Genomic DNA, 24817 nt, shown 5'->3' on the forward strand with positions numbered 1-24817 from the left:
CACAGACGCATGCATATTCATGCACATACATACAGAAAAGGTGGGGGAAAGAAAAGGCTGCATTGTTCTCTAGTTACTGGCAACTCTGTTCTAAGCTTTTGCGTGAAATAAGCTGTGACCTGTAATTGACTGTCACCATGAAATGATTTTAATGATGTTAGTACAGGACTAACAGTGCCTCTATAGTGGACCAAAGACACATAGTCTTATCAGATAGGAGCAGACCTCCCTCCCACTAATAATTATGTGGTGCCGTTTTACTGCACAAGTCCCCTGATAATTTCAGTGGAACTGCTTTTGGATATAGTATGTGCACAGGTGACAATGGATATCTCAGGCTTTAATTGAGCTTAACTATTTTTAAATAAGTTTTATTTTTCCAAAATTAAAACACCCTGTAATGCGTGCTCCTAAGGATGCTTTGCCTGTTCTCCATATTTCCTTTGGATTATTTCTTATACAACTGATTGTGTTTGGCTATGAATCTATCTTGGACACCAACCTGTTTCTTCCTCTGTAAAATGTTAGTACATCTGTATCCTGACTATGGTCTCTAGATCCTATTGTAGTGGAAATATATTTTTTTTTGTCAGAACTAAAAAGAAATATGATTTTTTTTTTCCCCCTGATGACTTTGTTCCCAGGCAGCTAAAAAAGAATGGTCTCAGACACTCTGGATAAACCTCAATGTCCAGTTTCTTCAGGAAGGAATTGAAGGATTTCTTAAAGCCCTTCGAAAGCTGCCCAAACAAGTACGAAGTATGCCAGTAGCCTTTCAATTGGAAACAAAAATGAAGGCATTTCGAGACTCCATTCCTTTGTTGCTTGATTTGAAAAATGAAGCTTTAAGAGAAAGGTTTGCTTTGGTTTATTTAAATCCATTTTCTCTCTATAGGAAGATTTTGTTTGTTTTGTTTGAACTTTCAGTTTCAGTTACTGGGGTCGTGCTATGTCCTGCAGCTTTAAACTTCCCTTTCTGTTTAATGAACTCGTGTGATAGCATGCAAGGTGACTACAATGACTAGGATACTTTATGTATTCAAAATACTAGTTCTTGTTTAAACAGTAGAGTGCTAAGCATGGTTTCATTATTATATATTAAATTACAATTGTTTTAATTTTTGCTGTATCATGGTGGTTGGTACAATTGTTGATCTGTCAATTTAAAACAGACATTGGCAAGACCTAATGGAGAGAACAGGAACAAGATTTGAAATGACAACAGAAACATTCACTTTGGAGAACATGTTCGCTATGGAACTTGACAAACACTCAGATGTTATCAGTGAAATAGTTGGAACTGCTGTTAAGGAACTTAGCATTGAGAAGGTAATGTAAAAAATCATAATAAAACTAAAAAGATATAGATGACAACAATGTGTTTTATTTTAGATTTTTGTATTAGTATAACAGCAAGTTTGTCCATCTTCAGGGAGCTGTCATGATGTTACTCATGGCAACTAAGATCAATAACTCTGTTAATAAGCTACCACATGGCACAGAAACCTACCTATCTTGGATTTGGCAACAGTATATTGGATTTCTGTTATTACAGTAAGCAAGTTTTGCTTATGAAAAATGATACAAAGAAGGATCCATTCGGTTGCCATCATGATGTTTTGAAATAGACTCTCCTTTATAAAGCAGGGTTAGAAAATCTGTGCAAAAATTTTGCTGAAATAATTGTTTCGTGTTTATGCTGAGATTATAGTTCTCTGGTTTTTGGAAGACTGACACATGCCTCTTTTTATGCTCACATGCAGGGTGTGAAGGAAATAGCAGAAACATGGGAACACCTGAAATTCACAGTACAAATGTACTTCAAAGGCACTGAGAAGCGAGGCTTTATTCTGGGATCTGTAGATGAAATTTTAGAGATTCTTGATGACAACAATGTCAACCTTCAGAGTGTTTTGGGCAGTCGATTTGTGGGTCCTTTCCTTTCAACCGTTCACCACTGGGAAAAAACTCTGTCCTTGATTGGTGAAGTAATTGAGGTAGGGAGGAAAGTGCTAGATGAAATAATTAATGTTTCTTATTTATAATCAAGGTTTTCTATTGTATTCTTTTTCTTTGATGGTAACGTTTGATTCTTAGATCTGGATGGTGGTTCAGAGGAAATGGATGTACCTGGAGAGCATCTTTATTGGTGGAGATATCCGATCACAGCTTCCAGAAGAAGCCAAAATATTTGACAGTGTGGACAGGATGTTTAAAAAGGCAAGTGACTGACTTGACTTGTGATCAGCATAATTATTTAGTGCATTTTGCTTCCAGTTCCAAAGTTAGCTGTAATCTTCTGTGTCATTTGTAAGACTATGAATTGAATATGAGATTAGGGTATCTAGGAATTCGTGGTTTACTTCACGTCTGTCATAAACAGAAAACTTCTGATTTAGCTAAGCTGGGCAGAGGTGTAATCCTTGACTAGCAGTACAGATCCTTGGCTGGCAGTACAGGGCAGGCAGAATCCCCTTTTCCTTTAATTAGATGCATCTTTTTACCTTTACCATGATAATAAGAAGCTTAGATGTGTTTCTATAGGTTGAGGACCTACATATATGCTAAAAAGACTTTCCTGGCATAATGCCACTGTTCCCCTATGAACACATGCTCCCAGTATAAATATGCCTTACTTTTATTTTGCCCATCTGCAAAATCGAGATAGTGGTTCTGAAATGCTATGTTTCTTCTTCACTTGAAGTACTACTGTATACAGGAGCAAAGTCAGCCATATGCTTGTGCTTGCCTGACTGTCGCCATGTTTTCATACAGCACTGCAGCAAAAGGAAACCACATTTAACACTCTGTCTAATTCACTTCTGTAAGAAACTTTCTTTTCTTCCTATATAGATAATGGATGAAACTGTAAAAGAACCAACAATAAGAAAATGCTGTGAAGCCCCAAATCGTCTGTCAGACCTCCATCATATAAACAATGTGTTGGAGAAATGTCAGAAAAGCTTGAATGATTATTTGGATTCCAAGCGAAATGCTTTCCCAAGATTTTTCTTTATATCTGATGAGGAGTTGCTTAGTATCCTTGGCAGCAGTAACCCACTTTGTGTCCAGGAACACATGATAAAGGTACAACATCTGGCTTTCCACAGTGCCTTGTGCTTTTAGGTGCTTTAAAAAGTTTAACAGACTATACTGTACATGCTGTTAAGGGTGCAGTAATGTTTATTGCATGCAAAGAGCATCCTGGCACCACCTTGACAAAGCATCTGAATAACCAGATTGAATCTGATTGATGGTCTCTCCTGGCTCTCCTACTGGCCAGTAGCAGTTATGGTAGAGGAACGTTGGTGGAGGAACATTCAAGATACACCAGAATGATCAATCATTAAATAACCTTCCTGTGGCTCCTGATAGATCTTTGTTTTCTGGAAAAAAAATCAATGACATTTGGGCCAGATCATCTGCTTGTTTACTCTGCAGTTGGGCTGCTGAGCTATATATCAGCATTTGTATTTGAATACTTACGAGTCATCCATTTCTCTTTAGAGTCCATGGAAATTTTTTTTCAAGATTAAATGGGGGCTAGATACACTTACATCTTTTAAGCTTTGTTTCTAAAATGACAAAGAATTTCTTTGTTGGTGCATTTCAGATGTATGATAACATAGCCTCCCTGAGGTTTCAGGATGGTGATAGTGATGAGAAAATTGCAACAGCCATGATTTCAGCTGAGGGGGAGGTGATGGAGTTCCGACATGCTGTAGCTGCCAAAGGCAGAGTGGAGAATTGGATGACAGCAGTGCTAGAAGAAATGAGACGAACGAACAGACTCCTTACTAAGGAAGCCATTTTTCGATATTGTGAAGACAGAAGCAGGTGAAAAAATCAGTGTCAAGGATAACACAAGTATCTTATATGTTATTATGAGCCTGTAGCGATACAGAAAAATAAAGACTTAATTTTTAAATTTTTACACAATTTAGCCTGTATTTCTGTAAGTGGAGGGATATGAATACATGCATATGCAGTATTTTAACTGACCAGAAAAAAATTATTTTATCTATCTTATCTAATTTCCTAAGTCTTGAGTTTTTATTTTTAGTGTTGTGTGCCCAGTATGTTTTTTTTCTCACTATGAATTCCACTTGGCAGTGGAATAGGCAACATTTCTGTCAGAGTATTTCCTAGGTTTTTGAAATACTACAGCACACCTTGATAAAATTCTGTACATCTCTGTAAAGTTTGGCTCATGTTGTAGTTGTTGCAGAAATAGGAGGAACTACTTTTTCTTTCTTTTTCTTTTCTTTTTTTTTCCTGTCCTGATCAGTTACTTAGAATAAACAGTGACTCAGGCTGCTTCTCTATATGTATTTCCCATAGAGTTGATTGGATGTTACTCTACCAAGGCATGATGGTGCTGGCTGCTAATCAAGTGTGGTGGACTTGGGAGGTAGAGGATGTCTTTCGGAAAGTGAAGAAGGGAGAAAAACAGGCAATGAAACTTTATGCTCAAAAAATGCATAGACAAATTGATGACCTGGTTACCCGCATTACAATGCCTTTGAGCAAAAATGACAGGAAAAAATACAACACTGTTCTCATTATTGATGTTCATGCCAGAGACATTGTTGATACATTCGTAAGAGACAGGTAAACACTGCCCCCCAGCCTACTGAGAAAATACAAAATGCATAAATTGTATTTCTGTCCTTTTACCTCATGTGAGCAAGTCTCTCTTGTGTAGCATTCTGCAGGCTCAGGAGTTTGAATGGGAAAGCCAGCTGCGGTTTTACTGGGACCGAGAGCCAGATGAACTGAATGTGCGGCAGTGCACAGGCACGTTTTCGTACGGTTATGAGTATATGGGTTTGAACGGTCGTCTTGTGATCACCCCGCTTACAGATCGTATTTATCTTACACTCACACAGGTAATATGTTCAAGGAGATTTTTACTAACAAGCCCTTTTAAAATACACTTCTAGTTATTCACATAATTGCTTTGTTGCCACTTTGTGTTATTTCTTAGATGCCAATGTGAAGGCTAATATGTTTGAAATCAGTTGTGATGTCCTTCTAACCTGATTGCCTCAAAGAAGCATATTAATAGAATACATTCACATGTAAAATTTAAGGCATTTTGTATGCAAATGTTCATTTTTGATTTTGCTAACAACCTAATATAAATGTAATCCAAGCTTTACTTTGCTTTTTGATCTATCTTCAAAGGCTTTATCAATGTTTTTGGGAGGAGCACCAGCAGGGCCAGCAGGTACTGGGAAAACAGAAACAACCAAGGATCTGGCCAAAGCACTGGGCTTGCTGTGTGTAGTGACAAACTGTGGAGAAGGCATGGATTTCAAAGTAAGAGTTAAAGATCTATGTTCTCTGATAAAGTGCCACTTACTGCTCTTTTTCAGTGCCCAAGATAAGGACATATTCTGAACTTCTGAATATGTGCCTCCCTTAGAGATACTATGCTGATTGATAATGAAAGATAGTAAAAAATGTGTATCTTGAATGAATTCCTGAAGGAATTTCAGGTGCTTTCAAGCAGGGGAGCAATGACTAGATGATATATGTTTAAGCTCATCACAGGCAATCTGCACTTGGCAAGTAATTATTGCAAGACCTTATGGCATGTTGCTAGCTCCTGCATATATAAATATCCAGATGTTTTACCCAGTCATTAAGAGTTTTAGCATACTGCAAAATTTGCTGATGCTGAATGTTTTATATATTCATTGCTGAAAAGTTTTTCTTATTGTTCTTGTTAGGCAATTGGTAAAATTTTCTCTGGTCTTGCCCAGTGTGGAGCATGGGGATGTTTTGATGAATTCAATCGTATCGATGCTTCCGTGCTTTCAGTCATTTCTTCTCAGATTCAGACTATTCGAAACGCTTTAATGAATCAGTTGAAAAGATTTCAGGTAAACATTGAAAAACAAGAGTAATTGTGAAGGCTGATCTTGTTTTTTGAGGACAAGATTTCAGGGTTAGACCACATCATACCACTTCTTCTGTAACTTGTTTGTGCTGAACATTTGAAACTCCAGAGTATGTACTCTCAGTTTCAGAGATGTTAAATCCTTGCTGATTTCCTAGTCCTTTGCTAGGTTCTTTCTTTGTGAAGTGGAACAAAAGAAAGCTAAATAGGAAAATAGTGAGTAAATGAGAGAGTACTATAGTAGTAATTAAGGAGAGGAGTAACAACTTGATGTGGATTGTGAGGCTTTATTTACTGATATTTATTGGAATTCAAAAGCCTCAGACAAAAAATTTGATTGAGAAGTGTGAAATGCCTTGATGTTTATATCCAAGATACAAACAGTGAGATGAAGGCATCTGGGTGACTACTTAGAGCTAAATATTTTAACATGTTGTCCTCAGTATTGCTGATTTTATCTTTGAGCAAACAGTACTATTTATTTCAATTCCAAATACACATTGTTCTAACATTTTCCTTTACCTTTAGTTTGAAGGACAGGAAATTACCCTTGATAGCCGTATGGGCATTTTTATTCCAATGAATCCTGGTTATGCTGGCCGGACTGAGCTTCCTGAGTCTATAAAAGCTTTGTTCAGGCCTGTGGTTGTTATTGTACCAGATCTTCAGCAAATCTGTGAAATCATGCTCTTTTCTGAAGGTTTCCTTATGGCAAAGGTAAGAAAATTTCATTGCTAGCCATACCCAGGTACACACCCATGTATGCATGGCCAGTGTTTGGTTGCGACTTACACATTTGCAATTCTCTAACATAAATCTCAAACAGATCCTTGCCAAAAAGATGACAGTGCTATACAAGCTGGCAAAGGAACAGCTTTCTAAACAACATCATTATGACTTTGGACTACGGGCCCTTAAGTCAGTGTTGGTGATGGCTGGAGAACTGAAAAGAGGATCAACGGATCTCAGTGAGGTAGATTTGGTGCTTAGTTACCTTGGGCAGATGATCTTTTTCATTAGGAAGAGGATGTGTTTACGCATTTGCTGTAGTTTTTCTGCGTTGGAAATAGGAACATTGATGTTATTTGCCTTATTATTTCACTTTGTTCCTACTGAGTTTCAGCATGCCCTCTGCCAGCAAGTTACCATCAGAACTCAAGTCAAAGTAGGGAAATCTGTAGAAAATGAGGTATTTTAGTACATGTTAATTCCAGGATGCAAATAGCCAGATGAATGTATCTGGATGAATAGCAAAAGCTGGTTTTTGAACAGTGAGTGCTCCAGTCATGCAGTTGTTAATTGTGTAGCGCAAGCAGTACAGTAAACTTATAAATAAAAGTTTTGCAATACTGCATTGCTTTTTATGGCTTTCTTTTATTTCTATATGTATGGTTGTGATACCCAGTTGCCTCTGGAAATTCTTATTAAAATTTCTTCTTAAAAACTTGGGGATAACTGAAGGAAACTCTCCTATAAAGTTACATACAGATGCACATTGCAATTTGGGGTCTAAATTATGCTCTTAAGGGAACTACAGAACTTGGGTACGTTCATAAAACAGTTGGTTATTTTAACATAAAATCAAGGAAGCTGTGGTATGGGCCACTCCAGGCATTTGGTTAATAAGGTAGAAAAAGGCAGTGTATTATTCTTAGCTATTGTTCTACTTAATCTTGTAAAATAACCTTTGTTTCCACTAGTAACTGATGCCAAGAAAACATTCTCACAGCTGTACTTGAAGTTATCAGGCAATGAAGTTACTACATATTAGATAATTGGTTAGCTATTTGGTAAAGATTGATTCTGCTATGTTTTGTCTAGGAAGTTGTTCTGATGAGAGCTCTACGAGATATGAATCTTCCTAAATTTGTGTTTGAAGATGTACCTCTCTTCCTTGGCTTAATCTCTGACCTGTTTCCTGGCCTGGATTGCCCTCGAGTCCGCTACCCTAACTTTAATGATGCTGTAGAACAAGTGCTGGAAGAAGGGGGTTATGTTGTTTTGCCAGTCCAGGTATAAAAAATATTAATTTCTAACATTACTGATTGCTGAACATTAGGCTGGATATGCACTGCTGCACTCTGGAGTGGCTCCAGGAAATCTTAGCTGATATAGACCAGCTGCTGAATTTAGAAGAATTATGGGCAGCAGTCTATTGAATCAATATTTATTTTTTCAGGTGGATAAAGTAGTTCAGATGTATGAGACAATGTTAACTCGTCACACTACAATGGTAGTTGGACCTACTGGAGGTGGCAAGTCAGTTGTCATTAATGCTTTGTGCCAGGCCCAAAACAAGTGAGTATAGAATTTGATACATGGAAATGAGGTTGCAAAATGGCATAGATTGCATTATTCAGCTCTGTGTAGTCATGACAGGATCATGAGCTGACCATGATATTTGCTTGGGTTAACATGAGATGGTATTGTGTCATTTTAATATTGCTTTTCTTGCTGTATCCTTAGGCTGGGATTATTGACAAAGCTTTACACACTGAACCCTAAAGCTATGAGTGTGATTGAGCTTTATGGGATCCTTGACCCTACCACACGAGACTGGACAGATGGAGTCCTGTCAAACATTTTTCGGGATATCAACAGGCCTACTGACAAGAAAGAGCGAAGGTAGACAGCTAGAAATCATTGTGATGATTTTTAGATGTTGAGTTTTAAATTTTTTTAATATTTGATAATGCACTATTTTAAAAACAAATGCTAAATAAGTCCAGGGGTCTTTCTGTCTTGTGTGAGTTTCTAGCCTCAGTGAGATGGATGGGAACTATGCCATTGTAAAAAATGAATGGGAAGTTTCAAAACACTGAACTGACATTGACACCACTGATGGCACATCTGGATTCTGAAATATGTTAGTAAAATCAGAGATTAGTCAGTGCTCCTTGGCTCCTGTATCCACAGGTACATTCTGTTTGATGGAGATGTGGATGCTCTCTGGGTTGAAAATATGAATTCTGTCATGGATGACAACAAGTTATTGACCCTGGCAAATGGGGAGCGGATTAGACTTCAGTCACACTGTGCTTTGCTGTTTGAGGTCAGTAATGACTGTACCGTTTAGTACATGGGGAGGGTTAGATACAGAAAAAAGCAGTTACCATGGCTGTTCTTTGTTTAAGTGGATTATTATCTTGTATGATTATTTTACAGGTTGGTGACTTACAGTATGCATCTCCTGCCACGGTATCCCGCTGTGGAATGGTCTTTGTAGATCCTAAAAATCTGAAATATAAGCCCTACTGGCAAAAGTGGATACGAGAAAGAGAAAATGAGGTAGGAATTTCTGCACTTGTTCAGAGAGTATCTGTATTAAGTACTGAACTGCAGACAGCTGTAAAAAAGAAACTTTGTAAAGGCAGTCTAATTTTCTGACAACAAATCTAATTGGCAGAGGGCTAAAGGGAGTCCCCAGCTTTTCTAACTTCTGGTTGTTTCTGAGAAGTGAAGAACCAAGAAATCAGTTTACCTGACCTCCAGAGAGTTAACAGTGAGATTGTTTAGGTCCTTGTTTCTTACTTTTAGATTAAAAACTCAAGTCCACAGGGAGTTAAAGTAAGACAACTTAGTCGCTAGCACCTGATGAATGCAGATCCTCACCTGCTGAAAACCCAATCCATACAACAGTGTCACATCTCTTCATATGACTGTACCCTGTCTTTGGTAGAAGATTCCTGCAAGAACAAGCATACTTGGTCAGCCAGATATTGATGGAAAGCTCTGCTGTCAAAAATTGGCTTTCCAAGTTTCTGTGTGCTAATTATTGCCCTTTTTGTTCCTCAGGAAGAGAGAACTGAATTGAATCGTCTCTTTCAAAAATACGTGCCCTGCCTTATTGATATGATTGTAGAGGGAATTGTGGATGGCAGACATGAAGAAAAGCTGAAGACAATTGTTCCTCAAACAGATTTAAATATGGTAAAGAATAGAGAATAAAGGTTGAAAAAGTTTATCTAAAAAAAGAAATTTAATGTTGGAGAGAGTGAAAACCTCCTAAAGAAAGCACAGCAGTCGAGTCCATGCTGAAATGTCAGTTTGCTAGTGATGAGCACCCAGAGACTAAAGAAACAGTCAGTTCCTAACAATGCTGCTCTACTGTCATTAATACACATATCAGGAGATACACCTGTAAGGACAAAAGATCAGCAAACCCTCAGACAGCTGACAGCGTATTAACAGTTTTCATGTATCTAAATGGCAATTCTATTCAGAGTTTTGTCTTGTTTTACAACAGGTTGTGCAGTTGACTATGATGCTGGAAGCTCTAGTGGTACAGCCTGAAGATCCTAATGTTCTGGAGTGCTTTTTCTTGGAAGCTTTGTATTCCTCCTTAGGTGCTGCTCTTCTTGATGCTGGGAGAATTAAATTTGATGAAAATGTTAAACGTATTTCCTGCATGTCTACTGTTCATGATGATAACATCCTGGCTAAGCCAGGGGAGCTGCCAGGTAGGATCTTGTCATAATTTAGTCTGAATCCCATTAATTATATTAGAAAAGTGTTAGTTTCCATGAAGGCAGAACATTTTTTTTCCTTCCAGCTAGCTGTCCTAGCTGCAAAATATGCTCTCTGAAGGACTGTCACTGAAAACTATGTAGAGATACTGATGCTAGATGACTCTCAGCTACTGGTCTGTCCTCACAGAACAGTACTTTTCTGTGCCAAGCTGAACAAAAAAAAAAACAGTGCAAGGAAAAATAAAATGTGAAAGGAAAGCCAGTGGAAGGTACTTAAAAAACAATAGTATGATCCAAGTGCTGGACTAGGAGAATTTTGATTAATGTCTTACAGGGTTAAATGACAAGTAAACAGAACACAGTGTTGCCCAACTTGGTCCAGAATCTTCCTCTTCACTTTCATCTCAATCAGATTATTTTCTTATGAAATATTTCAGTGTCCTAGAAAACCTCCACTTGCTTAATGTTTTGCAGGTCAGCTGCCAACTTTGTATGACTTTCATTTTGATGGATTTCAAAAAAAGTGGGTACCTTGGATGAAACTTGTTCCTGAATATATTCATGAGCCTCAAGTGAAATTTCCTGACATTCTAGGTGAGTGTAAGATAAAATACAGTGATGATATGCCTTTCATTTATAACGTGCCACCACTGAGTGCATGGCACTTAATATGAGACATCCTCTTTCTGTACTGAAGGTTGTCTACTCAGGTTCAGCTTTTTGTGATGGCACAAATCAGTTTAATGTTCTTGTCATAGTAGTTTAGCAGGAATAGAGGTTATATTTACAGCACTGTGTAATAAAGAAATGAGGTAAAGATGCAAAGCTTGTTTCAGTTAGTACGGCTTATTAGGAGCTAACAATGCCTTTTACAAGCCAGAATAGAAGAAGATTCACAGTCTGCTCTACCAGAAACTCGAAGAAAAATGTCAGCTCCATGGTTCAAGTACTCGGTAAATAAAAATTACATTCTTAAGGCCGTTATCGGTTGTTACTTCAAGCACTGTATAATGGTGACAGGTGCTTTTCATAGTTAAGGACAAATTAAGGCAGGTTACTTTATAGTAATACTTCAGCAAGCACATGTTAACTTCACTGACACGGGAGATAATTATATGATCTCTAAAGTTGCTCCTAATGGCAGGCTATTCACATAGAAAAAAAATTAATCTCTGTAGAGTTCTGAGAAAATGCTTATAATCCAAATAAATCCCGATTATATCCTTGAAATAGAGATTAAATGGAGCCTAACCAGTCTGTGACCCTCCTATATGGAAGATAACTTCTTTTTTAATATATCTATAGGAGAAAAGATCCTAATGATAAAAGTTGAAAAGAAATGGTTGAGCAATTAAAATTTTCCTTTACCATTGTTAGTGAGTTGATATTTCAGCTTATGTCTTTGTGCAACTGCATGTTAATGCCTTGAGAGTCTGATCCAGCACTATTCTATAAATACAAATCCCCCAGCTGTACTGCATTTTAATTTAACGTGCTATCATATTCATGGTCTTTTTCAGTGCCTACAGTGGATACAACACGCACTACTTGGTTACTAGAACAGATGCTAAAAATAAAACGCCCAGTTGTTCTTGTAGGTGAATCGGGTACATCTAAAACAGCAACTACACAAAACTTCCTAAATCATCTGGACAAAGACCTTTATGTATGTATGTGGCATTTTGCCTTGTTTGTAAAGCTGCATTTTCTTTCTTTGTCCTTGTGTTAAATTTGCACTGTGAAGCCTGAGTCTGTGGGCAGCAATATTGACTTTGGTAATTTAACTACCAGCTCAGACCCAAAGCATGTGAATTATTTGGGAATCCTTCAGGATCAAAGATGTTTTGTTCTGTTTACCATGTACAGATTCAATTTCATAAAGTGTATATATATATTATCAAGCTGCTCAGAATGGGATTACTTTTTTTGTAATCTGTAATTTAAGTGAATAAATGGACCACAGAAGTGTTTCCTGTACGCCTGACAGTCTAATATAAAGAATATTTCTGAATGTTCTAGTTTAAAAAGAACAGATAAAAATCCATTCTTATCCATTTTGCCCCTCCTAGCTGCTGCTAGTAATTAACTTCTCTTCTCGTACAACATCAATGGACATTCAGAGAAACCTGGAGACAAATGTAGAGAAACGAACTAAAGACACTTATGGCCCTCCTATGGGAAAACGTCTCATTGTTTTCATGGATGATATGAATATGCCAAGGGTAAGCTGCCAACAGTTTGCGAGGTAGTATAGAAACATTTCGGGTGGCACTGATGTGGTCCCTTCATACACAGATACAATGAATTATGAGTCAAGGAGATTCATGGTAGGTGCATAACTGGATTTCAGCTTAGGATCTTCAGAAGAGTTGGACTTCTGTGCAGTAGGGGCTGTTTCTGTCTGTTACAATATTTGTCCTATATATGAGAGAGATGCTGTTGGATAATTTCTTTATGCCATTAAAATAATGTTTATGTGGCCTGATATTGGCTGCAGGTTGTATATTGTAGAAACCATCCCTTTCTCTTTACAAATGGGGCAAAAAAGTATGTGTGCATTTAGTTTTTCTTGGAGAAAAGGTGCTTTTCCCACAGGAGACATTGGGATGAATGTTCACAATCAGTGCTAGAGCTTTAGAAAGTGTCACTTAGTCCTTGTAGTGTTCTCCTGGGTATGGAGCGCAATATTTCCACATTTATAGCAGTAATTGGCATGCTTGATGTACTGTGCTCTAAATATCTTGACTCTTTTGTATTACAAAGGTTGATGAGTATGGCACACAGCAACCCATTGCCCTGTTGAAGCTGCTACTAGAAAAAGATTTCTTGTATGACCGTGGTAAGGAGATGAACTGTAAACTTCTTCGAGACCTGAGTTTTATTGCTGCCATGGGGAAAGCTGGAGGAGGTCGGAATGAAGTTGACCCTCGATTCATCTCACTCTTCAGTGTTTTTAACATACCTTTTCCTTCTGAGCAATCACTGCATTTGATCTATGCCTCCATCCTGAAAGGCCACACTGCGGTAATGTAACTGTTTGTAAAGGATTGCTCAACAAGTTTATTATTTTTAAATAGAAATTTATTTCTGTGTTAGCACAAGACCTGAAATCTTCTGTTATCTGTTGTTTTTTTTTTGTTTAGAACCTCATGCAAACCTTTCCCTTCCTCTTCTCTTTCTCAAGAGATGAATTTACATTGTTTTGATAAATTCTTGAGTAATATGTAAACTTTAAAGTCAGTAGATAATTTATAAAACTAGTGCTTGTCATAGGTTGAAACCTGTGAACCATTTGGTTATGGTTCCTATAACTAAATACAAACAGGTCAGCAAACTCTTTCCTGAATGACAGTGAAAAATTTAATATAATGCAGCAGAATGCACTACTAGCAACTAAATGGCAACATTATATATGAAAAGAGCAGTTTATTTTTTCTGCTATGGAAGTACTGTAGAAACCCTAGTAATGGAGTGCAAGCTTGGGAGTGAAGATGGGCCCTGCCCAAAACATTTAGCTGCAGAATGTTCATACTGCACAGGAACATGAATTTCTGAAAATATTTGCCTTCAGTTATAAGAAATATACAAAGCAGGGTTAAAAGCTGGAAAGCAAAATATGTTTAATAGCATTGAGTTCTCTCTGGGCAGTCTCATGAAAACACCTCTTCTTTCTCATGTTTGCAGATGTTTAATGAGTCTATATCAGCCATCTCTGACAAGATTACTGTGTGTACTTTGGAGCTTTATAAAATGATTATTCGTGACCTACCCCCTACTCCTTCCAAATTCCATTACATTTTTAACCTGCGGGATCTTTCCAGGGTCTTTAATGGACTTATTCTTACAACGCCAGAGAGGTAAGAACAGAGAAATTATCTTTAGTGACCCTACACCTATTTATATTGGATGAATCTGGTTGAAGATGAGGTAATTTCGTACATGAAATCAGTCACATTTGGTCACTTTTCATTAAACCATCATCCCAATGAGAAAATGTTCAGGAACATCCTAAATTGTGATATTACTCTGCTGATTATACCAAACTGGGAGGTTTGGACTGGAGACTGGACATTAGGAAGCATTTCTTTACCAAGAGGGTGGTTGGACACTGGAACAGGCTTCCTAGAGAGGTAGTGGATGCTCCAAGCCTGTCACTGTTTAAGAGGCATTTGGACAATGCCCTTAATAACGTGCTTTAACTTGGTCAGCCCTGAATTGGTCAGGCAGTTGGACTAGATGATCGTTGTAGATCACCTCCAACTGAACTATTCTAGTCTAGTCTAGTCTAGTCTAGTCTAGTCTATTCTACAAACACTGATGTGTTAGTCTTTCTTAAATAAGATATCCAAAGATAAAAAAGCAAGCAAACAAATTATTTATCCTTATGAAAAGAACAAAATCAAAAAGAGTAAAAAAAAATCAGTCCAGACTTTGTTCAGGGTTATTAACCATATGGTCTTAGGAATCATGTCAGCTCATTCGGTGCAGTCTGATATTTCAATGTTAATGTAGGTTTCCAACAGTGACCCAGATGGTGAGAGTTTGGAGAAATGAGTGCCTGAGGGTTTTCCATGACAGGCTGATTAATGAAGCAGACAAGGCATTGGTGAGTAATTTCTTTCAGATTTTAGAAGTCACTGACTATTACTATGGCAACTAATTTGCACCAGCAACAATACCAACTGTTGCACTCAGGTCTTGCAGGCAGCTTGCAGACTTGTCTAACCACTATGTTGCTCCATTAATTTAAAACATGGCCCATGCAGTTTGCTTTTCTAAAAAATAGTGACTATGGCAGATTAAGAAAGCAGATCTGCTGAAGGAATGGAAAGTGTCACTGGGTTTGCCTGTCCAGGAAAATTGTTTAGCAGTGGCACAGGTGGCAAACTGTGAGAGCAGTGAAGGGGAAAACTCAGGAAAGCACTTCAAGTCAGTATTTTCCTTTAGGAAGGATTGTATCAGAATGTGACTATACAAGTAGGAAAAGAAGGATAAGAGCCAAGTCCTTAAACAATGGATTCAGTTTTGGCTGTTAGGCAAACTGTAGAAATGCTCCAAATTGTATCTTAAAACACAAGAGAATGCCAACAGTTTTATACCTTGAGAATTAGGGGAGGAACAGGGGTAAAGTTTACGTACGTATAAGCAAACTGCGAAGCAACTTGCTTTGATAAAAAGAGGTAGATTAAGATGGCTTCCAATTTTTCTGCTTTGAATTTTCTCCTCTAATATACAAAGATACATTTCCAGCTCAATTTTCACAACTCAGAATGATTATATCACAGCTTTGCTGTATTTACACATTCATTCAGACTTACAAGATTTGTGAGAGATCTTGGCGGTAAGACATCTATGAATGCTGAGAAGGAATGTCTGTTATATAATAATTACACAAATACATGAAAGGTATTTTTTTTAAACAGGCTTAACCTTTTCTGTCTTAAACTTCTCCAGTCCATTGGCTTGAATGGTTCTTGAACTGCCTATTAGATCATTTTAGATCATACACAGAACACAATAGGAGGCTGTGGTCTTTGGATCTTCTAGTGACATAAGTATCCCTTTGAAATCAGTCAGTATTTGAACAAAAATCTGCATCATCACCCTTCTAAGTGTTACTGGATTCAGAATAATGGTTTGTTGTGGTGCCTGACTGATTTCATTTCTTTGAAGGTACAAGGTCATATAAAAAACCTGATTGAAGAGAATTTCAGAGATGACTTGGAGCAGGCCATGAGGGATCCTATTCTTTTTGGAGATTTCAGAATGGCACTGAGTGAAGGAGAACCTCGTATTTATGAAGATATCCAAGATTATGATGCAGCAAAAGCTCTCTTTGAGGTAGTGTGCATCAGCTTGGAACCATGCCTGATTCTGTCTCTGTGCCTGACAAATGGGCAGGAGCCTGCCTCAGACCGTAGGAAATCTGTTCTCTTTCTGTGTGCACTGTTACCCATTTGGGGTCTGCAGTAATGAAAATTGAAGATCAGCTGCAGAGTCAGCAGTGTTTTCCAGTAGTTTATTTTCCCTGCGGAAGGGGAAAGGAATAATGCTGCTAAATGCGTTATTTTATTAATGGTCTCCTAGTAACATTCTGTCCACCTTTCTCTGCAGGAGATTTTGGAGGAATATAATGAAGTTAATACTAAAATGAATCTGGTTCTTTTTGATGATGCTTTGGAGCACTTAATCCATGTACATCGCATCATACGGATGGATCGTGGGCATGCCCTGCTGATAGGAGCGGGAGGCTCAGGAAAACAGTCTCTGACGAGACTGGCTGCCTATACAGCTGGGTGTGAGGTTAGTGACCCTGCATTTTTGCAGTGAAAGGAGACAAGGAAAGCAATATTGTGATCAGGATTAAATTAGTGGGGTAGGTGGAAGTCAGTCAGTCAAGATAAGATCAGGCTGGCATCTCTTGCCTGTGGAGAGAAAAACTGGGTGGGGTGATTGCTGGGAAGTCAAAGATGATGACTGTGGGTGATCTGGACAGGAAGCTGTCAGTGCCTAAATCTGGGTTTTGGCACTGGGGACAGAAAACAAGGATTGGTTTGGAAGCAAACAACTAATTGTCCTTAACTACCGCTTTTATTAATTATCTGTATTATGAGAGCATGCCAGCGCTGCTTGAGGAACCTTGTTGTGATGGATACTGTAATATTTCAGATAGGAAATGTTCCTCTCTCAGAGGTACTTTCAGTCTCTTACAGAGGCTGTTGCCTTGGAAGGGAAGAACAAAAAAGGAGGATGAACACAAAGCAATTTTGAACATGCAGTCCTGCAGGGTTGTACAAATGTAATTTTAAAAAAGAATGTAGTGCATAATTTTTTTTTTTATATTTACACACTTGCTGGTGATAGGGGCCAAACTAAAACCCTTGATCCATTCTAACAGAAATCCAGAGTTACCATCATGTCTTGGGTCCATCTGTGTCTTCTCAGTATGTGTTTGTACCCTTAGGTATTTGAGATCATCTTGAGTCGAGGATATGGAGAAAATAATTTCAGAGAAGATTTGAAAAATTTGTACCAGAAGCTGGGTATTGAGAACAAGTCAATGGTCTTCTTGTTTACAGATGCTCATGTAGCAGACGAGAGTTTCCTGGAACTTATCAACAACATGTTAACTTTAGGTGACACAGGCAGCCTCAATTACTCCCTATCAGTGTCTACTTGTGACTCGTAATCTCAAATGTACCCTTGATCCAGCTATTACTGTTTCACCCTGTGCCATCTGCTGCTTTAGTTAGTTACACCTTTCAGTACTACCTGAAATGATCTTGGCCTTAATAATGGCATTTTGGCATCTTCTTGCAGTCATTTATATGTGCCTGGGGAGCCCCTACAGGGCTAATTTACGCTGATCGTGATGTTGCAGGAGCCTCAGATTCCTTTCAAGACTGAGATATAACTTCAGCTGCATTTGGCCACAAACCCACCGTTTGTCCCATTGGCTTTTGAACAGCATTCATCTGAACTGCAGCAACTGCTTATATATGTGTTCTAAACTGTAGTTTAATATCTTTTAGTGTATGCAGCAACTGGCACTGTGTGACCACCCTTTCTGCAGAAGTTCCTACAGAGTCTGATTTGAAAACAGATGTGTTACATCTTATCCCTTTCCTTGGTCTAGTTTTCCCTGTTCCTGTTCTGCTTATGTCTGTCATTAGGTAACTTGGGCAATATTAGCCACATGATTGAGAGAATGAATATGTGAACTGATGGTTTCTAGACACTAATGAAGATTGTCTTTGCAGAGTTAAAAACACTTTATGTTCTTGTGACATTTTGTATATGTTACTGAAGCCCAAAAAAAAATGATTTAATTATTCCTCTAAATCCTCTTGCATCGTCCTAAGTACTGTCTCTCTATCTTTCCTGGGGGCTAGGGGGAGGAGGAGAAGCATAAGGAGATTAATAGGTTCATTCAAAACTACCCAGAATCATTTTTGCAGAACTAAGTTTAAAATCTGTGACTGCTTTCTCATCTGCCCTATCCCCAGCCATATGGTTTTCTCTTACAAGTTGTTCTCACTAGCCTTCTACTGTCCTTATGTTACAGGAATAGTGCCAGCCCTTTTTGCAGATGATGAAAAAGATACGATACTAAGTCAGATTGGAGATGAAGCTACTAAAGCTGGTGTGAGCCCAGCTAAAGAGAGTGTCTGGCAATATTTTGTAAAAAAATGTGCAAGCAACCTTCACATTGTCCTGGGAATGTCTCCAGTTGGGGACAATCTGAGAACGTGGTGCAGAAATTTCCCAGGTATCAATTGTACACACTGCTTAGTCCTTTCCCTGTGAAATACAGGTTTGCAGGCAAGAGAAAATCTCCAGTGGACACTCAGAGATGTCTGGCAGCTAAAGCAAAGCAGAGCAGTTTCGTGATTAAGGATTTCTAGTGCATGATTTTTTTTTTCCAGTTAATTACCACATATCAGTGGGTATTATTGATTAGCATTTACCAGATGAGTTAATTTTCCAGCTGAACAGCTAGAACTCAATTGGTCATCCTCACTGAACAGGAAATATACAGCCTATGTCTGCAGCCTTTCTTCTGTAGTTTACAGAAGAATGCGTGGTATTAAATCATTATGCAACTAGGACAGTGGTAAGAGAAACATTTGTGTGTCCAAAGCCAAAAGAAGGGCATGGTGAGAGGAACACCCACTGAGAGAAAAAACACCTGAGCCTGGTGGATGCTGTGCTTCAGCAGGTGGCTGAAAGGAGTCCTGGGAGGTGGAAGAGACACGTGAAAGAAGGGCACAGGTGGGAACCCTAACCTAGGCATTAAAATATGTTGTTGCAGCTCTTGACTGCATCCTGTAGCATGGTACAACCTAAAGAATAGTACAGTGGGGTTAGCAGGACACAGATGCCTAGTGATTGTTTACTATCACAATTGAAGTATTCACTTTGTGGTAAATTTAGTTGCTAAGCAGGAGCCAAATAAGACAGATCCTGCAGATTCTTGATGCAAATAAAGTTAAGCATGGGACTGCCCAGCAGATTAGGGTCTAGATTTACAAAAGAATTTTTCAGATAACACTATCCTTTTATTTTAAGGTCTTGTCAACAATACTGGTATTGACTGGTTCTTGCCCTGGCCCTCCCAGGCCTTGTATGCAGTTGCACAATCCTTTGTTGGTATGTAAAATGTCAATATTTTAACCCGTGAACCCTTAGGATAGCCTAAGAAATATAGTCTTTACTTTCCAGTTTTTGTAGATTTAATAATTTGATGTCCTATTGTGCTTGTTACCCTGAGTCTAAACGGGTGATGCAAAATCCCAGTCAAAAAATGTTTTTGGATGGAAGTTTCTTACTCAAATAGATTTTTAAAATTGCTAAAAATCAAGTTCTCAACTCTGCAGACAATGTGGCCTGCCTCCCAGGAGGCCCAGGTTCTTTTCTGATTCTGCCTTGATCTTGCTTTTTTCCCCAGAAAGCAGACTTTTTTTTTGTACCTGGCATAGATATACATAAGAAAGATGGTAATTGGCATACTCTTAAAAAAAACCAACCCAACAAACCTTTGAAATTTTTTATTTCTTCTGCCCAATTTTAGGAAATAGCACACGCATCCCATCAGAGAAATCCAAGTCAGTGATTGAGCACATGGTCATGGTGCATGAATCTGTAGGGGATTTCAGCAAGAAGTTTCTGCTGAAACTGCGACGTAGAAACCATGTCACACCAAAGAATTACCTTGATTTTATCAATACTTACTCAAAATTACTGGAGGAGAAAAATGAGTTCATTTTAGGTAAGGCTATGTAGATGTTTTTTACTTTTTAATAAGTGATTTAAATATTTTAAAAAGAAAAAAAATTCTGGTGAGAATCCCACATATTACTCACATTGTGCAAAAATCATTTTACCAGTACTAGTTGAAATGCTGTGCTGGCATCTGGTTTTGACATTGGACCAATTTCCTGGCCACATGTGAATGTTCAGACCCTGTCTGTCAAACGGTGGGCTCTCCTCAAATTCTTTTGTGTGTGAACCTGAGCCAGAATCTCCAAACCAGACACTCCTCTGAGGAAGAGTCTGACTTTAAATCTAATACCAGCTCAGCCTAGCTCAAGTTTTGACATTCTTCCTCAAGCAGCAATACTTGTTCGTACTTCAGTGGGCACTGAAATATGTGAAGAGGATAAAACATGGACAGTGTAATATGGAAAGCAAGTTGTGGCACAGGGCCGCTTTGTGGCAGCTCAGGTGACATTAACACCATCTTGGGTGGGAGGCTTAGGAAAGGAAAAATCTCGCAGTCATTTTCCTTTCGTAACTGAGGTTGCCTTGCTGCAAAGTGCACCTATAAGCGTAGTTACCTTCTGTGAAATTGTCTACTGTTGTGTGACAGTATGCAGTCAATTAATCACTTACATTTCTCCCTTTTTTTCTACCTAGCACAATGTAAACGGCTGGATGGGGGCTTAGTTAAACTGAAGGAAGCTAGTGTACAGCTGGTTGAGCTCAACAAGAAACTTGCTGAGCAAAAGATCGTGGTAGCAGAAAAATCAACTGCTTGTGAAGCTTTGTTACAAGAGATTTCATCAAACACAGAAGTAGGTAGGTAGTTTACAACTACTGAAGTTGTCGTTTCTTACCACATGGTAAGAAAGGCTCACATGGTCTGTGTTGTGTTGGGCTGGAAGACCCTCTGAGAGCTCCAGCTGCTTCTAGAGCAGGCATCTCTTGTTCTACCTGTGCTAATCTCATGTCGTGCTAGAGGAGTAGGTCCCCTATCTTGCCTAGATTGCCATCTTTGCTATATATTTGGCCTACAGTACTTTGCACAACTCAATACTATGTTTGCCTGCCCTTGTTTTCCCTTTTCAAGGTGTAGGGTGAAATGTGGAAAAGAAGCATTAGCAAGAAAGGGACCTTCTGGTTCAGAAAATTACTGTTCGAGGAAAAACAGAGGGAAGCATGTGAGGAAAAGAGATTATGTATGCTGTTGTGTGGAACACTAATGGTGTTCCTAACCTGGTAATGGAACTGTAGACACTGGCAAATTAGCAACAAAAAGATACTGAGTCGATAGTAATTTGTGATTTTCATCTAAGAGCAAATTCTATTCGTACATGTTCTGTACATAAATTTGAATAATCCATTTATGGTCCTGCCTTTACTATTCCTAGCTGAGGAGAAGAAAAAACTGGCTGAAGAAAAAGCTGGGGAGATAGAGGAACAGAATAAGATTATTGCTGTGGAGAAGGCGGCTGCTGAGACGGCTTTGGCTGAAGTCATGCCTATTTTAGAAGCTGCCAAACTGGAGCTTCAGAAACTTGACAAGTCTGATGTTACTGAGATCAGGTGACTCATTTGGATGTACAGTAGCATAAACTCCTGTAAATTCACTGAGAGACCCTTATTTGCAGGGTCTGAGCCTTAGCCTTACCTTTCCCACCTGCATGTGTATGGGTGAAAGTCAGGATGTCCATTGTCTGGGTGCAGAGTCACAATAGAATCCTCTGATTCCTAGCCCAGGACTTCCCCTCAAGCCTGTTCTTCCAGTCCATTGTTTGATGTCTTCCCCATATTTCTCTACCCTGTGTCTGATGCACTAGAAACTGCTATGGTTTTTGCCTGAGCAGTGGCTGTCTGAGCCCCTTCACTCCTCCACTGTTTTTACTCTGTGTGAGTAGGAACACATACCAGTTATTTTTCAGGGATGCTTTGATAGCATGAAAATATATTTCTCTGCTGCATTAACTTCGCTCTGTGTTTTTATAATACATCTTGTATTTGGGGATAGATATAAAAGCACATCCAGTCCTTGGCTCTCCCCAAAATAGCAACAGCTCTCCCTTCCCTGCCACGCTTTTTTAGTTTCCTTTCTCTCACAGATCTCTGGATTCTTCCTGTACTGCTTCTCCCAATGGACAACTGCTTCACTGCCCTCGGGAAGAATATCATGGCTTAGGATTTTAGGCCTTCCACTACTGAAATACTTCAGTATTTCATTGATCGAATTGTCTGAATATAAGAAACATTTTTGAGCTTTTGACTAGTTAATAATTTCTTGTCTGGCCTGGGTTATCTTTTTCACTTTGTCTTATGTACTAGCTTTTGTTGTATTATGTATCCATATCTGTCATCACGTGCTTTTTCTCGTCCACTGTCTCCTTCATCTGTTTTCTAGATCCTTTGCAAAACCCCCTAAGCAGGTGCAGGGTGTTTTGGAATGTGTTCTTATAATGAGAGGTTACAAAGAATTAAACTGGAAGACAGCCAAAGGAATGATGTCTGAGGCAAATTTCCTGCGATCCCTGATGGAGATAGATTTTGGTGGAATTACTCAGACCCAAGTGAAATCAATCCGAGGTAAATTACTGATCTGTATACTTGGAATGGAAGTAGGATCTTGCTAATGTAATTAGCCATGTCAGTGGCAATCCTTTCAGTGTTGTTTGGGAGGGTGGGATTCACTTTGTGCAAAGGGACAGCACTGTCCGCAATGCTGCAGATGTTGCACTGTTGGAATGACTGGATTTTTCATAGTTCAAAGACCTTCTGCTATGTGTTACATCCATTTTATACCTTAGCTAGGGTCTCACACACTCTAGTTTAGAGCAGGCAAGAAACAAACAGGATAGCTGAGCAGGCCTCCTGTCTGCTGTTAACCACTTAGTAGAGTTACAACCTCATCTGTGTGGGGGAAGTTAAAATGTGATATATAGAGAGTGGAAAGAAGATAAGCTGTATCTAAAGCTTATGGGCCAAACTTTGCACGTGCTCAAGAGGGTGTAATCAGAGTAGTTCCATTAAGATGGGAATTTGGCTCTTTGAACAAAATTGCATCTGAGTGCTGCAGAGAAAACAAACCATGATCCTCAGACATGCTGAACAACTCCTGAAGGTACTCCCATCATGGAGAAAGAGCTTGAGAAATCACTAGCAATATTGTGATTTTATTGTTACAGCCCAGTAGCTTCATCTTAAAGTCAGAGTCTCTTTAATATTCTGATAAGTTTCATATTGTCTGTCACAGCATTGCTCGATATTGCTGGTAGGGAAAGCTTATTTCTCTGAGGATTTCTGCACTGTAGTTCAACTCACTTGCAATATTTTTGTGTTTGCCTATTTAGCTCTGTTAAAGAATCTTAATACCTCCTGCAAAGAAATGGAAGCTGTTAGCAGAGCAGGACAGGGAATGTTACAGTTTGTTGAAGCAGTGATGAGCTACTGTGATGTAGTTAAAGAAGTCAAGCCAAAGAGAGAAAAGGTAAAGTGTGTGGACATTTAGACAGAACAGAGCTCGGTAGTACATCTGTGTCCTTTAAGCACAGACCTTTTGATTAACTTATTTTTTTTAAATGACTGGAAATTTAGCTGGAAATCTAATCACAGAATCAATGAATAGTTTGGGTTGGAGGAGACCTTTAAAGGTCATCCAGTCCAACCCCCCGGCAAGGAGCAGGGACATCTTCAACCAGATCAGGTTGCTCAGAGCCCTGTCCAACCTGGCCTTGAATGTTTCCAGGGATGGGGCATCCACCACCTCTCTGGGCAACCTGATGATGCTGGGAAACTTTCTTCAAGAAAAGCTTATTACACACAGGTGACTGCTGAGAAAGTATATTAACTAGATAAGTCTGACTATTTTTGAGGCCCTAATATTGTTGTTATTCGGCAAACAAACCTCCCCTTTTGTCATGGGATGACAGTCTTGCTGACCTCCAATGTCAGCAGGACTGCTCACATGCTTTCATATACCTTGTGGGTACAAAACACTAGGAGATTTGTCTGCTTTGGAACTCCAGTATCAGACCTTGATGTGTATGTGTGGGATGGGGAGAGGTGAGTGAGAAACAGTGCCAGTTGTTTTGGCTTACACTGTTTATTACCAGGACACTTTGAAATGTGAATGAAATAGCGAAAAGAAATCTGAGGACTTAAGACTTCTCTCCAAAGCCCTTCTTTCCTCTGATACTCTTATGTTTCCTTCATAATGTAATGTAGGTGGCTAGGCTGGAACGGAACTATTACTTAAGTAAGCGGGAACTGGAAAATATAAAGGCAGAGTTGGCTACCATTCAGGATGAGCTTAAAGCCTTGGGGAACAAATATCAGGAGGCCATAAAAGAAAAGCAACAGTTACAAGAAGAAGCAGAGATTATGGCAAGAAGATTAGATGCTGCTGACAGGCTCATTTTTGGCTTGAGATCTGAGAACGAGAGGTAAGTTTAGATTCAAAGAGGAACATTTCTGACATCAGAGGGTCATGTGCCAGGGATAAAATCTATGAAACTGAGACTTTTTTTGAAACATCACTTCCTGTGATATTTGATTCTACAAAGAGCTAATATCTGTTCTAAGCTAATATCCATTACATCTTGAAAAATTGTAACGATTTTTAGTGCAGAAGAACAAGGTGAACTCAGATTAAAAGGAGGAAGGTTCAGATCAACTCAGTGTCTGTGGCCAGTGA

The 24817-nt window shown here is 38.8% G+C and overlaps 1 protein-coding gene across 1 annotated transcript in view; it reads left to right on the plus strand.

Annotated features, from left to right (window-relative positions):
- The window catches only part of DNAH10 (dynein axonemal heavy chain 10), a 57087-nt gene that overhangs the window by 18699 nt on the left and 13571 nt on the right, over positions 1-24817 (plus strand). The window contains 36 exon segments of the mRNA XM_086761750.1: positions 645-856; positions 1173-1329; positions 1764-1997; positions 2098-2220; positions 2854-3087; positions 3614-3837; positions 4342-4611; positions 4706-4889; positions 5188-5322; positions 5736-5888; positions 6434-6622; positions 6732-6878; positions 7727-7918; positions 8085-8203; positions 8372-8530; positions 8822-8957; positions 9071-9193; positions 9701-9835; positions 10152-10365; positions 10849-10968; positions 11895-12040; positions 12444-12596; positions 13138-13398; positions 14059-14231; positions 14887-14980; positions 16048-16215; positions 16489-16677; positions 17339-17510; positions 18440-18643; positions 19444-19524; positions 19946-20143; positions 20791-20952; positions 21525-21699; positions 22529-22710; positions 23475-23611; positions 24349-24566. Coding sequence (XP_086617876.1) covers positions 645-856; positions 1173-1329; positions 1764-1997; positions 2098-2220; positions 2854-3087; positions 3614-3837; positions 4342-4611; positions 4706-4889; positions 5188-5322; positions 5736-5888; positions 6434-6622; positions 6732-6878; positions 7727-7918; positions 8085-8203; positions 8372-8530; positions 8822-8957; positions 9071-9193; positions 9701-9835; positions 10152-10365; positions 10849-10968; positions 11895-12040; positions 12444-12596; positions 13138-13398; positions 14059-14231; positions 14887-14980; positions 16048-16215; positions 16489-16677; positions 17339-17510; positions 18440-18643; positions 19444-19524; positions 19946-20143; positions 20791-20952; positions 21525-21699; positions 22529-22710; positions 23475-23611; positions 24349-24566 — 6173 coding nt within the window.

The sequence above is a fragment of the Chlamydotis macqueenii genome, chromosome 17 (assembly GCF_036417535.1).
Source record: "Chlamydotis macqueenii isolate bChlMac1 chromosome 17, bChlMac1.mat, whole genome shotgun sequence".
NCBI lineage: Eukaryota > Metazoa > Chordata > Aves > Otidiformes > Otididae > Chlamydotis > Chlamydotis macqueenii.